Here is a 25260-nt window from a genome sequence, read left to right on the forward strand (position 1 = left end):
GAGATTTGATGACATTGGAGTTATACCTCAATATTGTAATAATGAGTGTGATTCATCAGCGATATTAAGACAAATGAAAAAAAACTGCATCTACGCATTGGGGAGAAATCATTGAACAATCATTGAACCTTCAATGGGAGAACATACACATAATGGATGTTATTGTTGTATCATAGCATAAGAAGGTAATAAAAGCACCTCTGTTTAGTTGTAGTTTGGATGCTAGATGTATGTTTGATAAGAAACAGGAAGGAAGGAACCGATTGGTTTTTGTTAATAAAGAAGCATTAATGTGTTTAAAATTTCTACATAGTGGTCTTTTGTAATTGGTGTACGATCCTGAAAGGCGATCTGGGGTGCCAGGACCATGTTTAGGTAATGCTGGACAGGTAAAAAGTTGTTTAAGTTTCAGAGTCCAGTAACTTGGGCAGGTTTGGGACAAAATTTAGTGAAGCACAGTTTGTCAACTGCGGTGAATCTCTGGGGTATACAATGGAGGTGACAGGTATGCAAATCTGTCTAATCCATATTCATGAGGGATATCCTGCAAACCCAACTGACTGGTGGCCTCCCAAGACAGCTTTGAGAAGCACTGCTGTAAAGTATATGCCCCACCATCCCAGAAACCGTTGCAACCTCAAAAAGTACCCTCAGAAAATGCTCTAACCACAAAAACTATCCCCAGCATCTACTCCACCAACCCACTAACTGCCTAAAAACTTGCTCTTGCAAATTGTCCCTACTCCCAAAAATCTGATCCCCACCCTCCAACCCTCTCCACTAATGGGATTACTGCAGCCAGCCTGGACACCCTCAGCACCTCAAAATAGTTTGGTGGGTGGGGATCAGATTTTGGGGTGATGGGGCTGGCTGGACTGATTTAGAGTGTCAGTAGGGAGAACGTGAATCTCTGTTTGAGCTCTTTGTGCTATGAGTGGGGGGGCGTGGTTAGTAGTGAGGAGGGTTGTTATGACAGTCATTTGGGATGTGGAGTAGAGTGGGCGGGTCTCTGTTGGTGATGTGGCACTTTTAAGTGGGTCTGTGCAGGCCACTTAGAATTTGTGGGCGGGTCTGCGCGCACCAGTTGGAACGTGTGGGCGGGCCTCTGCGCTGGTAATTCGTTCCGCTTCCGGTTGATCTAGTCTCCTCCTCGTTGGTTGTTAAGATGGAGCTGTTGGCGGTGCTGTCCGGTTCCTGCCTCGTTTTCACTCTGGCTATGTTCTGCGCCGGACTGTGAGTATCACCGGGGGGGGGGGGGGGGGCGGACACATCTGGCCTGGGGATCGGAAGCACCGCTCTTAATTACTAACCCCATCACCCACACTGCAGGATAATAGCAATTGTACTATCTACCTCCAATGCAGTCAATACAAAGACGATGTGCTTTCACATAGGCAGGATGGATCTTGCTGATGCACTTTTTAATCCAGATACCGCTAAGGAATTACAGTTGTCCAGCTGGGGTAGGAAAAGAAGACTGTGCTACTTTGTTTGGCTGTAAGAGCAAAGCTAAAGTTGCCACAACCTAAAAACAAGTTTACTTTCACTTCAAACATAAGCCTGATTTCCAAGACTATTTCTAGTATCTTTGATTTCTCTGCTACACTAGGTTAAACCGGGGACGGCCAACTCTAAGGTCGACCTAAATTTCATGATTTGGGCGTCCCCGACCGTATTATGGAAACGAAAGGTGGACGTCCACCTTGTTTCGATAATACAGGTTGCCCCACCCCTTTACAGGGCCATCCTTAGAGATGGGCGCGCGCCCCCCCCCCCCCCCCCCCCCGTTCAATTATCCCCCTCTCCGCCACCTACAAACCTTAATGCAATATAACGCTGTATTTCTCATTCCGGAAATGGCGAGCGCCATTCATTACGGAACAATGTAAGCCACATTGAGCCTGCAAATAGGTGGGAAAATGTGGGATACAAATGCAACAAATAAATAAACTTTTTCTCACTTAGCCCCTTTTGCAGGGGTACACTAGCATTTTTGGTGCATGCGCTGAATGCTAGAGACACCCCTATTCATAGGAGCAAACTTTTCAAAATTATTTGGGGTGCTAAGCCCAGTGGAAATAACCCCCTCCCTGCACACATCCAAGGAATTTTCTTAATATTGGGGGTGCTCGAGCACCCACAGAGTCGGCTCCAGTGCCCCTATTTTCCTGTGGGTGTCTCTGGCATTGGCGCATGATGTGGACCCCCATATAGGTTCAAAATCCGCAAACCAAACTACTCGTTTCTTTCTATTCTTTTTGGGCCATTTATCAACTAATGAAATCTTCTATTTCAGTCTCCGAATGGTTTTCAAGTACAGGATGTGGAATGAAGATATCGTCTGCTTTAGAAAGGACAGAGACCCCTAAGTTAGATAGTGTCACTCCCAATGAACTGAAATCTACATTAAACAATAAAGGTGAAAGCGGGAGCGCTGAAGAATTACACATAAAGGTTGCCATGAAGTTGAGATCGAGTTTGTTCTATGCATGAAGTGTGTCCTTCTGCTTAAGAACATAAAAATAGCTAGAGTGGGTCATACTAGTGGTCCATCAAGCCCAGTATCCTGCTTCCAGCAGTGGCCCAACAGGTCACAAGTACCTGGCAGAAACCCAAGTAATACAAACCTTCTATACTACCAATCCGGGGGCAAGCAGTGGCTTCCCCCATATCCATCTCAATAACAGACTATGAACTTCTCCAAACCCAACCAGGAAGGTGATCTGATCGTTGATGATGCATTGGGACTCTCTGCTCAGTATGTGGTTAGGAAGACAGATAGAGTGTTGGGAAGGGAATGGAAAACAGAAATGACGCTGCGGTGCCTTTGTGTTGCTCCGTGGTGCAACTGCATCTTAGGTGCTGTCTGCAGTTCTGCTCGCTGCATCTCAAGGGGGATGTAGTGGAATTGTAGGAGGTGCGGAGAAGGGGAGGATGGGGAAAGTGAACGGGACTTGATATACTGCCTTTCTGTGTTTTTTTTCAAACTACATTTAAGGCAGTTTACATAGTATATAAAGGTACTTATTTGTACCTAGGGCAATGAAGGGTTAAGTGACTTGCCCAGAATCACAAGGAGCTGCAGTGGGAATCGAACCCAGTTCCCCAGGATCAAAGTCCACTGCACTAATCACTAGGCTACTCCAAGGACGACAGAAGAAATGGGGCAACTGGGGCTCTTTGGCGTGGGGGGGGGGGGGAGATATAAGTCTGTGGGATAATGAGTGGAGTGGAACTGGTAGACGTGGGTCGCATGTTTACTCTTTCCAGGGATGCTGGGACCAGAGGACACACAATGAAGCCATAGCGTGCTAGATTTGAAACACAGCGGAGAAAATATTTCTTCACTCAAGGTATAGTTGGACTCTGGAATTCATTGCCGGAGACTGTGGTGAAGGCGGTTGGCTTAGCGGTGTTTAAAAAAGGTAAGCCATTATTAAGATGGATTTGGGGACAATCCACTGCTTATTTCTAGGAGAAGCAGCATAAAATACAAGATCTTGCCAGGTATTTGTGACCTGGATTGGCCACGGCTGGAAACAGGATGCTGGGCTTGATGGACTTTCGGACTGTCCCGGTATGGCGACACTTATGTACTACCCCCATCGCCCACACTACAGAATATTAATTTACTACCCCCCCATAATACAGAATATTAACTACTAACCCCTGATGAGAGCCTTAACTACCCCCCATCACCCACACTACAGAATAATTACTGCCCCTGCCATAAATTTCCGGAAAGCACTAAAGACAGACCTGTTCAGAACAGCATACCCCACCGACCCAATATAAAAATACCTGGATACCTGCGACACAACGTAACCAAAGACCATAATGGACATTATCTGACTCTTCCTCTCCCTTTCTAAATTCCCCCCAATTATACCTACCATATATGTACCTCATTCTACCACAACATCACCTTGTATTCGTTATACCTTGTATTTGTTCAGACCGGAATTGGCTAACGCCGTTAACGGAACAATGTAAGCCACATTGAGCCTGCAAAAAGGTGGGAAAATGTGGGATACAAATGTAACAAATAATAATAACGAGGGTCCTGGGATCCTGCTTTCCTATTATTCACACTACAGAATAATTACAACGTCTGCTGTATTTTACCAGGCGTAAAGATTTTATAACAAGTGGGATATTTCCAACAGTTCAGTTGAAAACACAATAAGAAAACCCATTTATCTGCAGCCTAAGATCAGAGTATTTCATAATGGTTATTGAGCAGGAAAGTCATTGTAAGGGTAATAGATTAGCAGGATTACTTGTAGGCCAGTTGATACTGTTACTCGTTACAATATAGGCAGTACTATTAGACTTCTTGTATATGTAAAGCAGAAGTGCTTGCCTGTTGCTTGTATTATGGAAACTTTGTTCAAGTTCACTGATAATAAAGACTTCTTGCAAATAAAAAAAAAAATAGATTAGCAGGATTATTATCGTCTCCCTCATCTGCTTGGAGAATGTGGTTCCACTGCCTGTGTTTTTTCTACCCTTCCCTCCTCCCCCCCCCCCCCCCCAAAAAAAAAAAAATCTGAAGATTACAAGCATCCCACTGAGATCTGTAACTGCAGCTAGGAATTATGAAGAATTAAAACAATATTTCCCCACTATAGAGGAATGTGTGTGTGTGTTGGGGGGGGGGGGGGGGGTATTACTGTTGTCCCTTTGAGGTTCAGTGATTCTTCTGATCACTTTCCCATCCTTTGTGGAAAGCCAGTGCTGTGTGCCCCCAATCCCCTTTCTCACAACCTTCTAATTTTAATTTTTTTTGTAATTTTTAAGGTCAGATCTACGCAAGATGTTCTCGACCAAAAGTACAGACAATATCCAGTTCCTGCCCTTCCTCACCACCGACCTAAAGTAGGTAAGGGCCTTCTGAGGCCACTGGATCCTACAGGGGTGTGGGGAGGGAGGAGCTTCTACTGAGTATGGTTTGGATTGCAGAGGGTGATACCACTTAATGTGACGTTACCCCCACTCCCTAGGTAAAACCTTAGAAATGATGCAAGCTTGTGTAGCAAAGTGTGAGGTGAGCAATCACACCCAGAACACGTATGCACCAGCCAAACACACATAAGAGTCCCTGCCCCACAGAGCTTCCTTCCTGTTCAAGACACAATTTTAGGAAATATGTTTTCCAGTTAAAACAATAAAGTGCTTACAGTTGACAAGGCCCTGAGAACCGGGGGAGGGTCAGGACCCCAGCAGTACTATTCAGCATCCCCGAAACATGCAGGGCCTGGGTTTCAGCTGCTCTAGTGGTATGGGAGAGAAGCCTAGTGGTTGGAGCATCCTGATACATCACTGCTAATTGCACACATCTGCCATTCCTCCACAGTAATTTGGGCTGGCTGTATTATGGGTACATGAAGAATGACTGGACACTAATGATCGTGAACAGCACAGGAGCATCGCTGCAGACTATATATATCTTAACTTATTACTTCTTCACCCCAGAGAAGGTACCAGGGGAAGGGGGGATTTGCATGAGAAGCTGACTTGAGGCTGAGAGTTGTACTGAGTTTGCAGCAGTGCCAGTCCCTACATGTGGAGAAAGCTTACTGAACTTCAGATCTGTCACTTGCACATACTAGATGATATGTTTGTTATTTCTAGTGCTCCGTCCTGCTGAAGACCCTCCTCTCCCTGGGGGTCTTGGTCCTGGGCTATTGCTATTTCTACTTCCGGATCCCAGATGTGGACACCCGTCTGAACCAGCTGGGGCTGTTCTGCAGTATCTTCACCATCAGCATGTATCTCTCACCATTGGCCGACTTGGTGCGTACCTCTCAAGAGCCAAACGCGGCAGGGGAATGCCAGACTCATGAATAAGGAAAACAAACTGCAGGGCTGTGGCAGTGTAGTGGGTTTTTTTCAAAATGGAATTGCACCATTAAATGCCAGTTTGTCCTTAGGTCTTCTTCCGCTCTCTCTGTATCTAAAGATACACAGTTGATACACCCTTGTCCTATACACAGTGCCTGCCTGACTCTCCTGGTTCTAGTGTAGAAATGGAGGACTTTAATTCTCAGTGCCATTAATTTTGTAACTTTTGATATGGGGGGTCAGGAGCTTTCTGTTGAGATGCTTCTCTGGCTGTTGCAGGTGCTGTTCAGATTGAGGCGTGGGCTCTGTCATTTGATAGGGGTTGTAGGCACTTCTGAAAATAGCGTAGCTTCCTTTTTAACCTGTATCTGAATTCTGCCCCCCATCTTCTGCTGTTTCAGGCAAAGATCATCCAGACCAGATCCACCAAGTGTCTGTCCTTGCCGCTGGCGGTGGCCACGTTCCTGGCTTCCACTTCCTGGGTTCTGTATGGCTGGCAGCTGGCTGATGCCTATATCATGGTGAGTAATACTAAGCAGCCTTATGTAACCTATGGGCATTACCCTCAATGGACGAGAGATTCATTTGGTGATCACCACAGCCAAAACTTAAGTGGGAGTGAGAGAGACCATCTTTGCTGCCTCTCTAGTTCTGTAAGATGTCCCACTGTAAGAAGGTGAAATTAGATCTTACCTGCTAATTTTCTTTCCTCTAGACCCTCCAGACCGGTCAAGACGCGTGGGTTATGTACTCCTACCAGCAGAGGGAGACTGAGAAACCACTGAGCTTTTGATACTGTATATATAACCTGTGCAGCACCCCCACTAGCCAGTATAACCGTAACAAAGCAGAGAAACTAAAACACTAAACAAAACTATCAACCCTGTACGTGGACATTGCCAAATGGAAGAACCACTATATGTTCTTTTTAACTGTTTTACTCACTGGATTCTGTTTGTGCTTCCACAGGTGGGCTATCCAACCACACCTGATTCAGACTCATAGTAACAATCATCAGAAAAAACCCAAGAGTCTGAATTATGTAAACTACAATCATCAGCTGCCAAGAGATATCCAATTACTAACGTCTACCTCCTGGCCTACAGAAAAACACCGGGCGGGCTCTTGACCGGTCTGGAGGGTCTAGAGGAAAGAAAATTAGCAGGTAAGATCTAATTTCACCTTCCTCAGCGACCCTCCAGACCGGTCAAGACGCGTGGGACGTACCAAAGCAGTAAATCTCTACGGGTGGGACCCCCTTAGGCCAGAGGTCAACACGGCAGCCCCAAAACCTGCCTCCTCTTTAGCCTGAATGTCAATCCGATAATGTTTAACGAACGAATGCAAAGAGGACCAGACTGCCGCCCGACAAATCTCTAGAGGAGGAAGCATACTACTTTCCGCCCAAGAGGCTGCTACTCCCCTGGTGGAATGAGCCGAAAAACCCTTAGGTACCGCACGACCCTTCAAAACGTACGCAGACGCAATCGCCTCCTTCAACCACCGAGCTATCGTTGCCTTGGACGCAGCTGCTCCCTTTTTTGAACCGCCAAAAAGAACGAACAGGCGATCCGAAGTTCTGAATCCTCGAGTTCTAGATAGATAACACCGCAACACTCGCTTCACGTCCAACTTGGCCAGCCGACGCTGTTCCGAGTCTCCAGCTAGATTCCCTAATACTGGCAGAGAAATGACCTGATTCATATGAAAGTCGGACACTACCTTGGGCAAAAAGGAGGGCACCGGACGCAGAGAAACCCTTTCCTTGGAAAAAGACAAGAAGGGCGTCCTACACGACAACGCCTGGAGTTCCGAAACTCTGCGCGCTGATGAAATGGCTACCAAAAACACCGTCTTTAAGGCTAGATCCTTGTCCGTAGCCGAAGCCAAAGGCTCAAATGGAGGCCGAATTAACGCTTCCAAAACCAGATTCAAATCCCACGGAGGAACGAGCCGGCGTTGCGGAGGCCGAAGCAATTTCACTCCCTTCAAAAATCGAATCACATCCGCAGACGAAGCCAACGACTTACCTTGAACCTTGCCACGAAAACAGGACAATGCTGCCACCTGAACCTTCAAAGTAGACAAGGCCAGCCCCTTGTCCAGACCATCCTGCAAAAATTCTAGCACATCCGCGACCGAAGCATGTATAGCCCTCAAATTCCGAGCTAGGCACCAGTGCTCAAAAAGCCTCCAGACTCGAACGTACGCCAGAGAAGTGGACTGCCTCCGGGAACTCAACATCGTAGCAACAACTCTGGAAGAAAAACCTTTTTTCCTCAACTTGCTCCTTTCAAGAGCCAAGCCATAAGCGAGAACTGAGCCGGATCTGGGAGACTGATGGGACCTTGACACAACAACACTGTCTCTGTCAATGGCAGGGGATCCGCCACCGCCAGACGGACTAGGTCTCCGTACCACGGGCGACGCGGCCAATTTGGAGCTATCATAATCACCCGCCCCGGATGACGTTCGATGCGTTGAACTACTCTCCCCACTAACGGCCACGGAGGGAACACGTACAGCAACTCCTGAGGCCACGGCATCAGCAGGGCGTCGATTCCTTCCGACCGCGGGTCTCTTCTGCGACTGAAGAACCGCGGCACTTGCGCATTGCACGCCGTTGCCATGAGATCCATTACAGGCATCCCCCACACTGACACAATGCGATTGAAAACCGAGCGATGAAGCGCCCATTCCCCGGGGTCTAGAGTATGCCTTCTGAGGTAATCGGCGTCTACGTTGTCCACCCCGGCCACATGAGCTGCCGATAAGGCCTGAAGATGAAGTTCTGCCCACTGGCACAACAGCTCTGCTTCCTCTGCGACCGCCCGACTCTTTGTGCCCCCTTGCCGATTGACGTAAGCTACGGCCGTGGCATTGTCGCAGAGAACTCTGACAGCCCTGCCTTGAAGCAGCGTCTGTAAATACTGAAGAGCCAAACGAATGGCCCGTGTCTCCAACCGGTTGATGGACCACTGGGCTTCCTCCTGAGACCACCGTCCCTGCGCCACCTGACCGAGACAATGAGCCCCCCAACCGGACAGGCTGGCATCCGTGGTGAGAATGACCCATTCTGGAGCTTCCAATGGCATTCCCTTCACTAAGTTTCGAGCGTCTAGCCACCAACGGAGACTGAGACGCGGAAGAGCAGTCAGAGGCAAACGCATCTCCAACCCCTGTGATTGAGGAGACCACCGACTGAGCAGTGCCGACTGTAACTGCCGCATGTGCGCTCTGGCCCAGGGCACCACCTCTATAGTCGCTGCCATCATGCCCAAAACCTGAAGGTAAGCACGCGCTGTCGGCCTGTTCCCTGCCAGGAAGTGACGAATCTGATCCTGTAACCTGCGGATCCGCAGAGTCGGCAACACCACTCGACCGTTGAGCGTCTCGAAGCGCACTCCTAGATACTCGAGTGATTGGGACGGGACGAGATGGCTCTTGCTGTGGTTCACTACCCAACCAAGCGATTCCAGCAAGGCTACCACCCGCGCTGTAGCCACTTCGCTCTCCGCCTGAGACTTGGCCCGAATCAACCAATCGTCCAGATACGGGTGCACCAAAATGCCCTGTCTCCGCAAAGCCGCCGCCACTACTACCATCACCTTGGAAAAGGTGCGGGGAGCTGTTGCTAGCCCGAAGGGAAGAGCACAAAACTGAAAATGCTTTCCTAAGACCGCAAAACGTAGAAAACGCTGATGCGCCGTCCGAATGGGAATGTGAAGATAAGCTTCCGTCAAATCCAGCGACGTCAGGAACTCTCCCTGCCGTACCGCGACAATAACGGACCGCAACGTCTCCATGCGAAATGAGGGAACCTTGAGCGCTGAATTGACTCCCTTGAGATCCAACACCGGACGCCAGGCATCCTCCTTCTTTGGTACTACAAAATAGATCGAATAGCACCCTAAGCATCTCTGCGTTGGAGGAACCGGAACCACTGCTCCCAGAGCCAGAAGGCGACGCAACGTGTCTCGAACTGCTGCTTTCTTGATTCTTGAATGACATGGGGACTCCAGAAACCTCTCGGGGGGCGACTCCTCGAATTCCAGCGCATAACCATCTCGAATTACCTCGAGAACCCACCGATCGGACGTGATTTGGACCCAGCTCTGATAAAACTGACTCAGCCGAGCTCCTACTCGTACCAGAGCCTGGGTCCGAACACCTTCATTGCACATTCCGTCCGGACGCCTGTCCTCTCGAGGCAAAGTCACGTCCTCCGCGACGATTCCCTCGAAAGGACTGTGTGCGCTGAAAAAACCGTCCTCTAAAAGGCCCACTAGTCCGTCCCGGCCTATACCGGCGGGCCTCAGCAAAACGACCACGAGTAGACACCCCTCTGGTGCCCGACCTGGGACGTAAATCCGGCAGGCGAGGAATCTTAGCATCACTAAGGCCTTTCACCAAATTGTCCAAATCCTCTCCAAAGAGCATGGTTCCCTTAAATGGCAGAGAACACAACTTCGCTTTAGAAGCTGCATCCGCGACCCAACCTCTCAGCCATAGGGCCCTACGCGCTCCAACTACCATAGCCATGTTCTTGGCGGACGCCCTCAATAAATCATAAAGGGCATCCGACAAGAAAGACGAACCCATCTCAAGCTTGGCTAAATCCTGAACTCCGGAGGCCCCAACCTCCACTGACTCATCCAGGAGTTTCTCGGCCCAGCGAAAACATGCTCTGGCCACCAGGCCCCCACATACCGAGGCCTGGAGCGCGAGCGCTGACAAATCAAAAGTACGCTTAAGGAAGGCGTCAATTCTCCTATCCTGGGGGTCGCGGAGAGCGGCTCCGCCGTCTACCGGGATAGCCGTCGCTCTAGTCACTGCTGTAACCACTGCATCCACCGTAGGGGCCTTCAAGGAATCTTTGTCCTGCTGAGGAAGAGGATAGAGCCGCGCCATTGCCTTAAAGACCTTGCATGGAGCATCCGGTGACTTCCACTCCTGGGAAATCATCTCCCGGAGGTCCTCGTTCATAGGAAAGGACCGTGCCTTACTGTGAATACCCTTTACCAAAGGGTCCTGCCCTGATTCACCCACGGGTACCTCAGGCTCAAACTTAAGTGTCACCGTGACTTGGTCTATGAGCTCCGCAAGCTCATCCCTATGGAAAATTCTGACAACGGAGGGGTCCTCCCCAGGTAATGCCTCAATCAGGTTAAGAGAGTCTTCAAACCCCTCTACCTCCTCCTCAATCCCTATTGGGTCTTCCGAACCCAGCTGAGACACACAGTCCCCATCTTCTGACCATTCCAATCTTGGTCTTTTAGTTAGCATAGAGCCATGCCCCTCCTCCACCTGAGGAGGTCCGGCCTTCCAGGCTTGGAACAGAGACCATACAAAATCTGGAGGAAAACCGACACATCCTGAGCTCTCAGAGGGGACTTTCTGGCCTAAACCGGAGGAAGCTGGCCCCACACTAAGCGCATCTGTGGATCGCGGCGGATTCAAAATGGCGGCCGTTCCCGCCGAAACCGCAACTGCCGACATCGCGCCTGCCTGCGATCCCGCTGACACCAACACCGGCGATCCCGTCGGAAGTTCTGCGGCCAACACGGGAGGAGCCGAACTTGACTGTTTAGGTTCGCCACAGAGGCGGCACTGACCGCCCGCCGTCTCTAACCCCCGCCGCGAACAGGCGCGACAACGAAGTAGCTTGCCGGTCATAATTAAACACACACACAGTCCGCCTCCGCGCTAATTATGAACTCCGGCGCCCCTGTCAAGTAACTTCGCACTGCTCTCCCGTCTAGTGCAGGGAAACTGATTTCCTCTTCAGTTCCGCACTAAATAAATAATAAAAGGCTCTTAAAGGGCCAGAACACTGCTGGCAGCTGACAATTGTGAGGCACTCAAGGCTCCAGTCCAGAGAAAGCAGCCGAGGCACAGAGCTGCCACTTAGTCAGAGATGGAGAGCAGCTTAGGGGGAGGGACCTGCCACACAGGTGTAACACCCCAGGGGAAACACTGGGCCCCACCGGACCCAGGGCCCCGAAGCACACTTTTTTTTTTTTTTTTTTTTTTTTTTTTAACCACGTACAGGGAGACACAGAATGAACCAAAATGGAACAAACCACCCAATTTCTACTTCCTATGAGGAAAACTACCTCACCAGACCAGTGAAGACTGCACAGGCTGTCCTTCTACCTCTGCTGAGACTGAGAAAATACTGGCTAGTGGGGGTGCTGCACAGGTTATATATACAGTATCAAAAGCTCAGTGGTTTCTCAGTCTCCCTCTGCTGGTAGGAGTACATAACCCACGCGTCTTGACCGGTCTGGAGGGTCGCTGAGGAACACTGTTTTTTGCAAAAGTCTTGGGCTTGCTAGTGCTCTGGACCGGGGGGGGGGGGGGGGGGAACATGGGCTTCTATGGTGGCAGCAGCTCCTATAAAGTATATTTTTTTTCATTTTACAGGTCCCTAATTTTCCAGGGATAGTCACCAGTATCCTGCGCTTCTGGCTATTTTGGCAGTACTCTTCGGAACAAGACACATACTCCTATAAATCTCTGTATGCCTGAGGGGTGCTGGTTAGTTCCCCACATACACAGCACCAATCTTGGCCATGCAGGGATGCTTTAAAGGTGTAGTTAACAATCCAACTGCCATGCAGTAGTGGTGGGAAATGTGTCTGGACTAACGGAGGTGGCTAGCCTGACCCGTGACACATACTGGGCATTAAGAAGAAACTTCTGGATGGAAGAAGTGTTAATTCTGTGATGGGGTGTGCTTGGGGCTTTTGGTTTTGCTGCTAGCTCAGGTCTCTTCCCTCTGTAGTGCTCACTTAAAACACTGTGAGGGACAGGAGCCACTCATAGTGAAATTAGGAGCAGTGGTGATGGGTGCACAGCGCTTCAACCGGGGCTGGAGGAAGGAAGGAGCAGGTAACACAGCAGCAAAATCTGCACCAAGAACAATATGAGAATTGATTACCAAAGACCACAGGGTTTTAGAGCCCCAACTGCTCAGTAACCTCCTGCTAGGGCCTTGCAATTGTTAATTCTATGTAATGCCTATGGTTTTAAGGGCTGTATCTCCCCTAGATAATACAGTATGGCAGAGGCTGGGATGAGGAACCCATAGCATTTCCTGTACACCTGGAACTGACTTTGATTACAGCCTTTGCAAAATAGCAGGTGGTGACATGGGATTTGTGTTGCTCAGAGATTGGCCAGCTGGGCCATAGAATTTCAGCTGGTTTATGTTTGGCACAGTGCCAGTCCTCTGTGGAGGAAAGGCTAAAATAGTTTAAGGGGTGGATCTCTTCCCAGGCAACAGGGGGCTGTGAGGCCAGCTCTGCACAGTAACCTGGCGTGGGCAGAGACACCCAGACAGCTCCAGGAAACAGACGAGGCATTGCCTTTTGCCCTCACAGTACAGCAGGGTTTAGGATGTTTACGATGTTTTTTTTTTTTGCATCATAAGTCTCCAGGCCAAGAAGAAATTGGACCAAACAATACAGTCAACAGTAACTGAAATTTGCTCTGGATGGAGCTTTCTGCTTTCTTCTGGTAAATCTGGAGGGGTTTATTTTTGTAGAATCTTCAATAGATTTATATGTGCCTTCAGGTGGGCTTTTTTTTTTTTTTTTTTGAAAATTGAAGATAAAAGCTTTTTCTATCCTTTACCATTCATTTGTGTCGTGGTCCTTCATTTCTTGCTTGTCTTGCCTTTCTGTGGTGGTTGGTTTCTCCTGGTCTCTGGAAAGATGAACCAAGACCACCGCCTCATTATCAGTTATTCAACATAGAAAACATTATGCTGCAAAGGAATTCTGGATTGAGGGACTAAGGCAGTGGTTCCCAAACCTGGTCCCGGAGGCACCCCAGACAGTCAGGATATCCACAATGAATATTCTTGAGATACATTTGCATGCAACGGAGGCAGTGAATGTAAATCTCTCTCATGACTATTCATTGCAGGTATTGGGAACCACTGGGCTAAGGTATGAGGAGAGTTGGGGGAGTAGCATAAAGTAAAGTGGCTGTACTGGAACTGCCTGTGAGTTTCTGAAGCCCTGGATAGGCAGACAGGAGGTCAGGGGTTAAGTCCAGTTTGCAAGAGCATCTCATATGCAGTGCTGTACACATTATATGCAGGTACTTTCTATGTCCCTAGAGAGCTCACAGTCGACACCTGGTAGACAAGCCAAAACACAGCCCTTTCATCTACTGGCCAAAATCCAGCTCTCATAAACAGGCCATTTCCCTCTGCCTGCAAGTGACCCTGAGTGGTGTAGAACGAGTAGAAGTAAATCGATTTTTTTACTCTTTCCAAAAGTACAAAGACTAGGGAACACACATGGAAATACTTTTAAAACAAATGATCTGCTGATCGTCAATAAAAACTTCTTGAACATAAAACAAATGAGGAAATATTTTTTTCACTCAACAAATAGTTAAGCTCTGCAACTCTTTGCCAGAGGATGTAGTAACAGCGGTTAGCGTATCTGGGTTTAAAAAGGTTTGGACAAATTCCTGCTTGCCCTGGGATTGGTAGCATGGAGTGTTGCCACGATTTGGGTTTCTGCCAGGTAACTGTGACCTGGATTGGCCACTGTTGGAAACAGGATACTGGGCTAGATGGACCATTGGTCTGACCCAGTATGGCTACTCTTATGTTCTTATCCATTCCATCAACTATCCCTTCCTCTCCCTGAGAGATCCTATGTACTTGTCCCAAGCTTTCTTGAATTCAGATACAATCCTCATCTCCGTCACCCCCGGGAGACTATTCCATTAATTCACCCCTCTTTCTGTGAAATATTTCCTTAGATTACTCCTGAGATGCTTCCCTTCCATTTTCATCCTATACTCCCTCATTCCTTGCAATTGAGAGAGACTCGCCTCCTCTGCATTTATGCCATTGAGGTATTTAAATGCGCCTATTTTATCTCCCTTCTTTCTTCCAAAGTATACGTGTTGAAATCTTGACCATTTTAGTAGCCACCCTCTGGTTACACTCCATCCTGTTTACATGCTTTCGAGGGTCCATTCCAGCTATGGAGAGAGAGAGAGAGAGCAACCACCATGACTGAAATGCCTTCCGACCTGTCTTGGAACCCCACAGCTAATCCACGATTAAGGTATATGAAATCAATTTGCATACATAGGAAACCCAGTATGTGCACACTTACGCTTAATTCATTGTGTATACAGAATAAGTTTGGGAAGGTCCTCTTTTAGCCTGTGTAACAGACCCAGCAGGAAAAACACTTGCTGTCATCTCTTCTGAACACAACACACAACTCTGTTGTTAAGATGAGCACAGCACACTTGTGACATGATCAGACACTGTTCTTACATAAGTTCCCTTTCATTCAGTATTTGGCACTGTTACATAACCATCATAATGACAGGCTATGGCGTGTGCTCTGCAAGGTGACCGTATCTGGGTTGGGTTATTATGTCCTTTTTGTACCCTATGACTGTAAATGATAATGAGTTATACAGCCATGTGACCCTCGCACGGGACACATTACCGACGACACCTGTTGACACTGCAGCTGTACAGGGACTATCGTGTCATGTTCATCCTTTCACCTAGGGATAGGCCTGTCCCCTACAAGAGACCTCAGTGCTTTACAAAAAGACAGTGAAGAGGCACACAGGTTAACACTGATTTTGTTTTTTGTTACATTTGTACCCCGCGCTTTCCCACTCATGGCAGGCTCAATGCAGTTTACATATTGTATACAGGTACTTATTCTGTTTCTTCGGCACCTTTAGTGCTGTCTTTAGAGGGACTTTCTTCCATTCCTCACTTCAGCATCTTCTTTGGGCCAGCCACAGAAAATGAAACATGCCACATGTGCCATTGAGTATCTGTACTCTAAAAAAGGACAAGCACATCCCCCACATGCCTGTACAGAGAACCCATTATATTCTGCATATGGGACCATTTACAGAAAGACACGTCCACTGCTTTCTGAAGTGGGGCGAGTCTATATTCAAACGCTCACAGTACTTACTGCCATGAGCGCCTCATTTATAGAAGGTTTAACCAGATGAGGGGGGAATGTTGTACAATCTCCACTACTCATTCTTTTCTTTCCCCTTGTTTCTGCCTTTTCTTACTGATTGTATGTTCTACTATTGGATGGAAGAGCCTGTCCTATCTGTACATTGTAGTTCCTATTTAGGTTATTTTTATTTTTACGGCGAGTAAGTTGGGCGGTATAGCAAGTTTTAATAAACTATAAACGGGTTGTCCTGCAATTTCTACCATCCCTTCCCCACTCTTCCATCCAACAGTAGAACATACAATCGGTCTGGCAAGACTATGGGGCGTACGCGCCTCAAGAAGATACACTGGAGGAGCGTACGCCCCATATCTTGCCAGACCCAGGTTTTTTTTGCAGCTACATTCAAAGCGGTTTCCATATATTCAGGTACTTATTTTGTACCAGGGGCAATGGAGGGTTAAGTGACTTGCCCAGAGTCACAAGGAGCTGCAGTGGGATTTGAACTCAGTTCCCCAGGATCAAAGTCCATTGCACTAACCACTAGGCTACTCCTCCACTCCACACAGTTCTAACTTTAGAAGGAAGCTGGCAGAGGAGGAGGTGGCCCGCAGCAGCCAGCGAGGAGTGCTGTTCACTGAGTCCCCCTGCCAGCAGCGAGTGGGGAAAGGAAGGTAGAAATTGCAGGACAACCAGTTTATAGTTTATTAAAACTTGCTATACCGCCCAACTTACTTGCAGTAAAATAAAATAACCTAAATGGAACTACAATGCACAGTGGAGGAGGTAGCAGCAGCTAAGAAACACAGGCCATCCAGAGAACTGAAGGGAAGGTGGTGATGCCAGAGGGTGGGAGGTAAGGGAAGGAGATAGGGTACTACAGCAAAGTGAACCCAACACCTGGTGAGCCATGACCTTAAAAAAAAAAGGCCATCAACAGCACTTTGAAAGAGCAAGTTATGTACACCAAGCTAGAGGTGATTTTGGTTTCACAAATTAACTACATTTTTGGTACTGAAGTCTGATCTGTGTGTCACCTGGATTCATTTTTACCAAAGCCAGATTAGCATTCAGGGAACAATGCAGAAGACACAAACCAAAAGAGAAGAATCTATCATACCTCTGACCCAGGTAATTCAGGGGCTGCAAGTGTGATAGATCAAAACAGCTCCAATTACACAAGCGCAGCAAAACACCCACCTCTGCTGTCTGCCTGAGGCTAAACTCTCCCTAGTAAAAATCCACTTCAGAATGTCTTGACATTTAGGGAGGCCTTTTCACTTTGTGAGCGCTGATCAAGAAGTTGTTCAGGCATAGCGAACCTGTGAGTCAGCAAATATTGCTGGGTGAAGGGCTGCTCCTTTTAATTTGGGGAATTTGGTATTCTCGGTTTGAAAGGAGGAAAACAGTGCTAGCTTTGGTGACTAGCATTGGAATATGTGCACCAGGGTGAGATGAGGGGCTACATTTAGATCCCCTGAACTGGTGACCTAAGGAGCCCCCTGTTCTCTTGATCTTCGCAACTGATGCTTAAGTCCCTTAGTTCAGGGGTTGATGTAGTAACATGTGGGTTCTACACACAATATTATACAGCCCTTTGCACAGAGGAGTTTAACATACAAGAAAGCAAGGCAAAAGGCAGAACGCGATACTGGTAGCTGTGTTTGCCTATTTGGAATCAGAGATACCCCCTGCGACTGGGAAATATCAAAATGTGGGTATTGGCATCCTTTAAGTCCATGGTGGGGGGGCTGCCCAGGGAAATCATCCTGAACTTTTCTTTGACCAGGAATTTGTTCAGGGCTCTTGGATGGGATGAAATCCCTCTATTTTTGGGGGTACAAGATGTACCTGGAATAGAATCCCTTTCCTTCTTCCTCTGGTGGCATGGATTTGACCTCATTGGCCTGTAGAAGGGCAGAGATTTCCTTTACAAATACCTGCTTGTGTTGAGAGCTGTTGAACGATGCTCTCAGTAGTCAATTTAGTGGTCTTGGACACCAATGCAGGGTGTAACTGAGACAAACTATTTGAAGAACCAACCAATTGAAGGTTACACGAAACCACCTGTGTTGGAAAAAACATAGCCTCCCTCTACTGGTAGGCTGTTGGGGATGGTTACTTTGAGTGCAGTTATGCTCTCCTGGAGCCAGTCAAAAGCTTGTCCCTTGCTTTGACTGGGGAGCCGGCTGGGACTTCTGAGGTTGGGACTGCCAAGGCCGAGAATGCTGGGCCTTGGAGCAGAGTATGAAGGCAGTGGAAACCTATGCCTTTGAGAGTAATAGGATCACCGCCTAGGCCTATTCGAACACCTCCGAGATGACGAGGTTGCAGGTGGTGCCAAGATAGGGTTTCAATAGTAGGATGCTAGGAATTATTAAGAAAGGGAAATAAGACCAAGAATATTATACTCACCTTGAGTATTGTGTTCAATTCTGGTCGCGGAATTAAAAAAGGTCCAAAGAAGAGCGACCAAAACGATAAAAGGGATGGTATGCCTCCCATATGAGCAAAGGCTAAAGAGGTTAGGGCTGTTCAGCTTGGAAAAGAGATGGCTGGGAGGGGTGGGATATGATTGAGGTCTCTAAAATCCTGAGTGGTGTAGAACGGGTAAAAGTGAATCGATTTTTCACTCTTTCAAAAGTACGAAGACACTCAATGAAATTACATGGAAATATTTTTTCAAACAAAGAATAATTAAGCTCTGGAACTCGCTGCCAGAGGATGTTAACTGAGGTTAACGTAACTGGGTTTAAAAAAGGTTTGGACAAGTTCCTGGATAAAAAGTCCATAGTCCGCTACTGAGATAGACATGGGTGAAGCCACTGCTTACCCTGGGTTTGGTAGTATGGAATGTTGCTTCTATTTGGGTTTCTGCCATGTACTTGTGACCTGGATTGGCCACTGCTGGAAGCAGGATACTGGGCTAGATGGACCACTGATCTAACCCAGTATGGCTATTCTTATGTTCTTAAAATCCTGAGTGGTGTAGAACAAGTAGAAGTGAATCTATTTTTCACTCTTTCAAAGTGCAAACTTTCAAAGTACAAAGACCAGGAGACACTCGATGACATTACATGGAAATACTTTTAAAACAAATGGAGACATTTTTTCACTCAAAGAACAGTTAAGCTCTGTAGCTCACTGCGGGAGGATGTGGTAACAGCAGTTAGAGTATTTGGGTTCCTGGTGGAAACGTCCATAGTCTATTATTAAGATGGACATGGGGGAAGGCACTGCTTGCCCTGGGATTGGTAGCATGGAATGTTGCTGCTAATTGAGTTTCTGCCAGGTGCTTGTGACCTGGATTGGCAACTGTTGGCTAAATAGACCATCGGTCTGACCAAGTACGGCTATTCTTATGTTTCTTTATAAGGTCAGTGACCTCCTCCACCTGATCCCCAAATGACTGTCTCCTCAGCAAGGCACGTTCGCTAACCTCTCCTGAACCACTGGTTCTAGGTCAGAGACACACAGCCATGAAAGTCTGCGCATCCCACACCCATGGTAGAGAGTCTGAACTCAATGTCAAAAGAATCGTTCACACCCCTGGCCAGATACTTCCTGCACTCCAGCTGCTTACTGGCCAACTGGTAAGTTCTGTGGCCTGCTCCTGTGGGACAGAATCTGTGAGACTTACTGTTCTGCATAGCAAATACTGCAAGTAAAGGCTTGTGTAGAGCTGGTAGGACTGGATGCGGGCATGCGCATTTAAACCTGAAAAGCTTTCGTCTCAAATGAGTCTAGTGCCAGAGCCTCTCTACACAGACTGAGTGTAGTCTAGGTACTAAGGACCTATAACGGCAGCCAGGCTTAAATTTGGAAAAACGCGATTTGAAAGCGCAAAACCCCTCCGTGAAAAACTGCACTGGCTCCCAATCAAAGAACGTATTGCTTTCAAAATCTGCAACATGGTTCATAAAATCAACTACAGCGAAGCCCTGGGATACATGACAGACTTGATTGACCTACCAACTAGAAACACATCCGAATCAACACGAATGTACTTAAATCTCCACTACCCAAGCTGCAAAGGACTCAAATACAAATCAACTTACGCATCCAGTTTCTCCTACATAAGCACACAACTGTGGTACGTATTACCAAAAGCCTTGAGAACTATGTACAACCACCTAAACTTCGGGAAATCACTAAAAAGTAACCTGTTTAAAAAGGCATACCCTACCAATCCAACTTAAATGCCTGATCTCTGCAACACAACAAAACCAAAGCACGCAATGGACATAGCATAACTCTTCCGCTCTACGATTCCCTAATGTGTCTGTTCCACAAGAACCTTATCCTACCACAACATCACTTTGTATTTGTTCATACCAGAGTTGGCAAACGCCTCTCCGGTACTATGTAAGCCACATTGAGCCTGCAAATAGGTGGGAAAATGTGGGATACAAATATAACAAATAAATAAATAACTCTGTTCTGAAGGACATTTAAAATTATGGATGGCTGAGTTTGTCCTTGAAATTATATCCGTTACCACCACACTTGCTTCTGAAAGATAAGACCTTTTCCTTTGAATTTGGTAAACTAGTACGGTTAGCAATCTTTAAAAAAAAATCTGAATTTTGATTTTCACTACTAAAAATCTAATAATTTTGTGCAGTGATTAAACATCTCTTATTGACAGCAACTAGTCCAGTTTGGGGCTGTTGATGCTACATGTTTTATGCACAATCAAAAAATATTTTCCTCTATTTAATATCCTATATAATAAAAAAACACCTCCAACATTCTGAAGCTGACTGCATGGTTGAGGCATTCCTGCTCTCTCTATCCATCTCCTGAATTGACATCACGTACTTCCGGGTTCGTCACAAGCAGAAGTGACCAACCACACGAGGTTTCTCGGCTTCAGAATGTTGGAGGTGCATTCTATTAAATAGGATTGGTCAGTTCCTTTCCTATATAATAAAAGGCACCTCCAACATTCTGAAGCTGACTGCATGGCTGAGGCATTCCTGCTCTCTGTATCCATCTCCTGAATTGACATCACGTACTTCCGGGTTCGTCACAAGCAGAAGTGACCAACCACACGAGGTTTCTCGGCTACAGAATGTTGGAGGTGCATTCTATTAAATAGGATTGGTCAGTTCCTTGAAGCACAGCCAGAGCTCAGTGTCCTGCACAGTAACACTCAGACACCAGAGAGAGGTGGGGGGCTGACACCAGAGGGGGGCGGGGAGGTATCTCTGTCACACACACACTCTCTCACACACTCTATGTCTCACACTGTATCACATTAACTCTCTAGGTGTCACACAGTCACACACTCTCTTGGTCTCATACACTCAGTCTCACAGAGAGTATGTGTCTCACACACACTCTCTCTCTCGCGCACACTGTATCTGTGTGAAACACACTTTCTCACAGACACACTCGCACCCAGACTCACTCTCTCTCACACACACACACACACTCACACATTCACTCTCTCTCTCACACACAGTCACTCTCACATACACTCAAACATACACACTCCGAGGAAAACCTTGCTAGCGTCCGTTTCATTTGTGTCAGAAATGGGCCTTTTTTACTAGTGTTGTATAAATTATGCTGATTGGGAGTTATTTTTAGTGATTTGCAAAGGTTTTTTTTCCTCTTTTGCTTATTAGCATAATCCCTTTGTTTTGATGGATTCTGTTTATGCATATTTTTTGGCCACAATCTGCATCAGGTGTAAACATTTATTGAACATTAGCACAGGGCTTATTCCCAATCTTGTCCTGACCAGAGTTAGTTTTCAAGAGCTCTGTATTACACTGAATGAGATATTTGCATACAGTAGAGGCATAAAGCAGACAAACCTATCTTGAGGAGGAGGAGAAAAAAGCGGAAGTAGGGAAAGGAACACTAAAGCATGACATTATGTTGAGATATTAGATATGATGCATGTGCATCCAGAATGATTGCCCTTTCTATCATTAAATGGAGTTCCCTTTCTGATTTCTTTAAATTGGTATTTTATAATGTTAACTGCCTAGACTTGCACGGCAAAAATGGCGGTATAGAGAATTTAAATCATGATCAATGATCTCATGCCCATTCCATGTGGTTATACAGAAACCAAGCTAGTTAGATGTCTCTCCTGGATTGAGAAGGGCCACACATACCAATAAAAATTATTTAAAAAAATAAATTAAAAAGAAAAAGATTATACCATTTTTGAACTTGATTTCAGTGACTAAAATAAAGACATATTGCAGAAAAGGACACACTGATTGTTTTCTTGTTGGAGCAGCTAGGTTCTATGAGAATGCTTTCTAGAGTACAGTGTTATAAAGTGGGATCATTGTATGGAAAACATCTGTGGACAAAGAGGTGCCAGCGAAAATAACTGCTTTAATTTCATGATTCAATTGTTTTGATACATGGCAAGCACAGGCCCGGAATGTACATGACATTCAAAAGTGAAATCCCAAAGAAAAAGAGGAGAGACAAGATAGTGCCAGGTACCTGGCCAGTCTGAACACGACCCATCCATCAGCAAGTTCTGCTTCCAGGGGAGATTTCCCAAGTGCCCCAATGCGTAAGGAATTCAAGGTGATTAACACTAGTCAGCTGTTTGGGGTTTTTTCCCCACATTTTCTTAAATATCAAGATACAAGTATTTCCCAATGTAAGAGAGTCCAGTATTCAGTCCATAGCAACCCACAGGTGCCTTACCAATGAAGTCAGAATTTCAGCCCCCGTCTAGCAAGGTCTTTCTTGGCCTCTTGAATCTGATCCTGTAGTTCCCTGGCTGCATCTTCGCAGTTATTAAAAGTAGCCACCCGAAAACCAATAGTAGCCAGAGAGTAGCAACCAAAAATCAAAAGCAAATAGATAGGAAATGGCCAAATGGCCTGCTGGTAGGTCTCTGGAAGGTTCAGGCCCAGGAGATCGAAGCTAAGTGTCAGCCACACTGTACTCAGCAAGGTCAGGCCAAAGAGCCATTCCATCAGCTTTGTCATGGTCGCTGTGACTTCAACGTAAGTACACAAAGTAAAAACTGGAAGGAAGCAATAAATGACTGTATATCAAAACTGCAATTCATAAACTCAGCATCAGTGACCCTTACCCTCAGTGCAGCCTGATACCTTATCTCACACCCCAGCCACCCGCCAATCTGACACCTTCTCCCATTCCCCTCTCTCACCCCCCACTACCTCACACCCAAGCCCTCCCCATCTCTGCCACCTTATCCCAGGGGCGTAGCTATGGGGGGTCTCTGGGATCTGGGCCCCCGCAAATTTCATCTGGGCCCCTGGTTTGGCTGGCGGGGGTCCCCAACCCCTGCCAGCCAAAGCCTTCTTCAGCACGGTCTCTGGCGTAGCTGTGTGCCCCCTGCTCTTCTTTCTTGTTGCTCCTCCTGTGCATGCTGACGCTCAGCGGTCTCTGGCGCAGCCGCGTTTGCTGCCTGCCCCCTGCTCTTTCTTCTTGCTCCTCCTGTGCACGCTAATGCTGAGAACACGGCTGTGCCGGAGACCGAGCTGAAGAAGGCTTTGGCTGGCAGGGGTTGGGGACCCCCGCCAGCAAAGGTATTTGTTTGTGAGGGGGCGAGGTGGTGGGGCGTCAGCGTGCACAGGAGGAGCAAGAAGAAAGAAGCGCAGGGGACAGGCAGCGAATGCGGCTGCACCGGAGACAGCACTGAAAAAGGCTTCGGCTGGTGGGGGTTGGGGACCCCCCCGTTAGCAAGGGTATTTGTGAGGGGGCGGCACTCAAAATGTGCCCCCAACCTCAGGCTCTGGCCCCTCCCACCGTGTGGTCTGGCTACGCCCCTTACTCAATCCCTCCCACATCCTCCCTAGTACCTGCTGGTACCCCAGCCCTCCTTCCTGCATCCTTGATCTGCTCCCACCTTATCCCTCCCATTCCTCTTTCCTACATATCCCACAGACACACAAACCTGTCCCGGGGGGCGGGGGGGGGCACGGTACCTGCAGGAGAATCTCTCCTCTCTCTCGCACAACCGCCGGTAGCTGAAGGCGGAAGCGCTGTTCGCTCACCTCATCATGGTGCGTTCCTATCTCTGCGCGTGCGCGGTCCGGAGTCTGCCGGGAGATGTAGTGTCAGACCGCAGAACCCGCGAGAGGAGCACGCTGCAAACGAGAGGTTCAAGAAAACAGGGGGCGGGACGAGAGTATTCTCAACTAGTTCATTAGGCGGAGCTTGCTGGCAGTAGGCGGAGCTTAAATTCACCCAAAGCGATAACAAAAGATTATTAAAAATAAATGCGTGGTCCATCTGTCAAAAGGCCAAAGCTGTTCCACTTGGCTAGACAATGCCTTAAAAGGTGGAGGACAAAAGATGTGTTTGTTTTTTTTTACTTATTAGAAAGCTTCCCATATCTTGATATAAATATCATGAAATCAAAAATTGAATAGTACTAAAACAGCTTAAAAAAAGGATTATGCCTGGTAGAAACGGCTGTTATAACCTCTGTATTTTGCGCTACAATACAGAGATGGCCAAATTTCACTGAGGATATCCTGTTCCCTGATGGGTTCTCTTAACTGTTGTTGTAATCTGTCTTTTGAATCCTGGTGTTATAAACATGGAATATACTGAAATTAAATAGAAGTAAAATCAAACTCTCCTCCTTCTTCTCAGTTAATGAAATTTGGCATCTTAAAAAGTTGTAACCCACTTAGACCTGTGAGGTAATAGTGGGATAGAAAACCAATTTACCATTACCATTAAGGTGTAAGCATCTAAGAAAAGATAGCTCTTCAATTCTATTTTGAATTGGGTCAAGGATGTCTGCAAACGAAGATAAGAAGGGAGTGAATTCCACAGAAGTGGTCCTTGTACTGAGAAAAGACATTCTCTGGTATGTTCATGTAGAATTTCTTTATAACTAGGCGTATATAAGTAATTTTGATTGAGAGATCAAAGAGCACAGGTGGGGGGACATATCGGATTAAATGACGATAAAGGAAGGGTGGTTCTTCTGCATGTAGTGATTTATATATACCAAAAGAAGGAGTTTATAGGTTATCCTTTGTTGTACAGGGCAGGGGCGTAGCCAGACTTCGGTGGGAGGGGGTTCCAGAACCCGAGGTGAGGGGGCACATTTTAGCCCCCACCGCCAACCCCCGCCGTCACCTACCTTTGCTGGACGTCAGACTCAGAAACAGAATGAGGGAAGAAGAGGACCTTGGCTGGTAGGGGTTGGGGTCCCCCGCCAGCAAAGGTAGGCGACAGCGGGGGGAGGGATCGAGAGGGTCGTCAGCAGGGGGGGTCCAGGCCCAAATCTACAGGGCCCCATGGCCCTACGTAGCTACGCCCCTGGTACAGGAAGCCAAGGGTCGTCTTAATATGGGGCGAAATAAGGTCCAATTTTCCTATTTTGTATGTCAATGGAAGAGCAGTGTTTTGATGTACCTGTAACCATTTAAGATCTTTAACCCTGACTGCTTTGTTGAAGGAATTACAGTAATCTGTT

The 25260-nt window shown here is 47.1% G+C and overlaps 2 protein-coding genes across 2 annotated transcripts; one reads left to right on the top strand and one right to left on the bottom strand.

The window, feature by feature from the left end:
* Positions 1-1137: 1137 nt before the first annotated feature.
* SLC50A1 (solute carrier family 50 member 1) lies at positions 1138-13689 on the top strand. The gene is made up of 6 exons (XM_030187665.1): positions 1138-1233; positions 4801-4878; positions 5357-5480; positions 5635-5796; positions 6246-6365; positions 12271-13689. The coding sequence occupies exons 1-6, from the start codon at positions 1166-1168 to the stop codon at positions 12373-12375; spliced, it is 657 nt and encodes a 218-aa protein (XP_030043525.1). The 5' UTR covers positions 1138-1165; the 3' UTR covers positions 12376-13689.
* An 8466-nt stretch (positions 13690-22155) lies between these two features.
* Positions 22156-23843, bottom strand: DPM3 (dolichyl-phosphate mannosyltransferase subunit 3, regulatory). Its single transcript, XM_030187496.1, has 2 exons — positions 23753-23843; positions 22156-22824 (listed from the first exon to the last, which is right to left on the bottom strand). Exon 2 carries the CDS (start codon positions 22784-22786, stop codon positions 22508-22510), a length of 279 nt encoding a protein of 92 aa, XP_030043356.1. The 5' UTR covers positions 22787-22824; positions 23753-23843; the 3' UTR covers positions 22156-22507.
* Positions 23844-25260: the final 1417 nt, after the last annotated feature.

Source organism: Microcaecilia unicolor, chromosome 14 (assembly GCF_901765095.1).
Source record: "Microcaecilia unicolor chromosome 14, aMicUni1.1, whole genome shotgun sequence".
Taxonomy (NCBI): domain Eukaryota; kingdom Metazoa; phylum Chordata; class Amphibia; order Gymnophiona; family Siphonopidae; genus Microcaecilia; species Microcaecilia unicolor.

Bases quoted from the DNA above. Each gene is read 5' to 3' on its own strand.
- DPM3 (XM_030187496.1), bottom strand. From the start codon at position 22,786: ATGACAAAGCTGATGGAATGGCTCTTTGGCCTGACCTTGCTGAGTACA.
- SLC50A1 (XM_030187665.1), top strand. From the start codon at position 1,166: ATGGAGCTGTTGGCGGTGCTGTCCGGTTCCTGCCTCGTTTTCACTCTG. The intron at 1,234-4,800 runs GTGAGTATCACC...GTAATTTTTAAG, and splicing joins GCTATGTTCTGCGCCGGACT to GTCAGATCTACGCAAGATGT. The intron at 5,797-6,245 runs GTGCGTACCTCT...CTGCTGTTTCAG, and splicing joins TCTCACCATTGGCCGACTTG to GCAAAGATCATCCAGACCAG.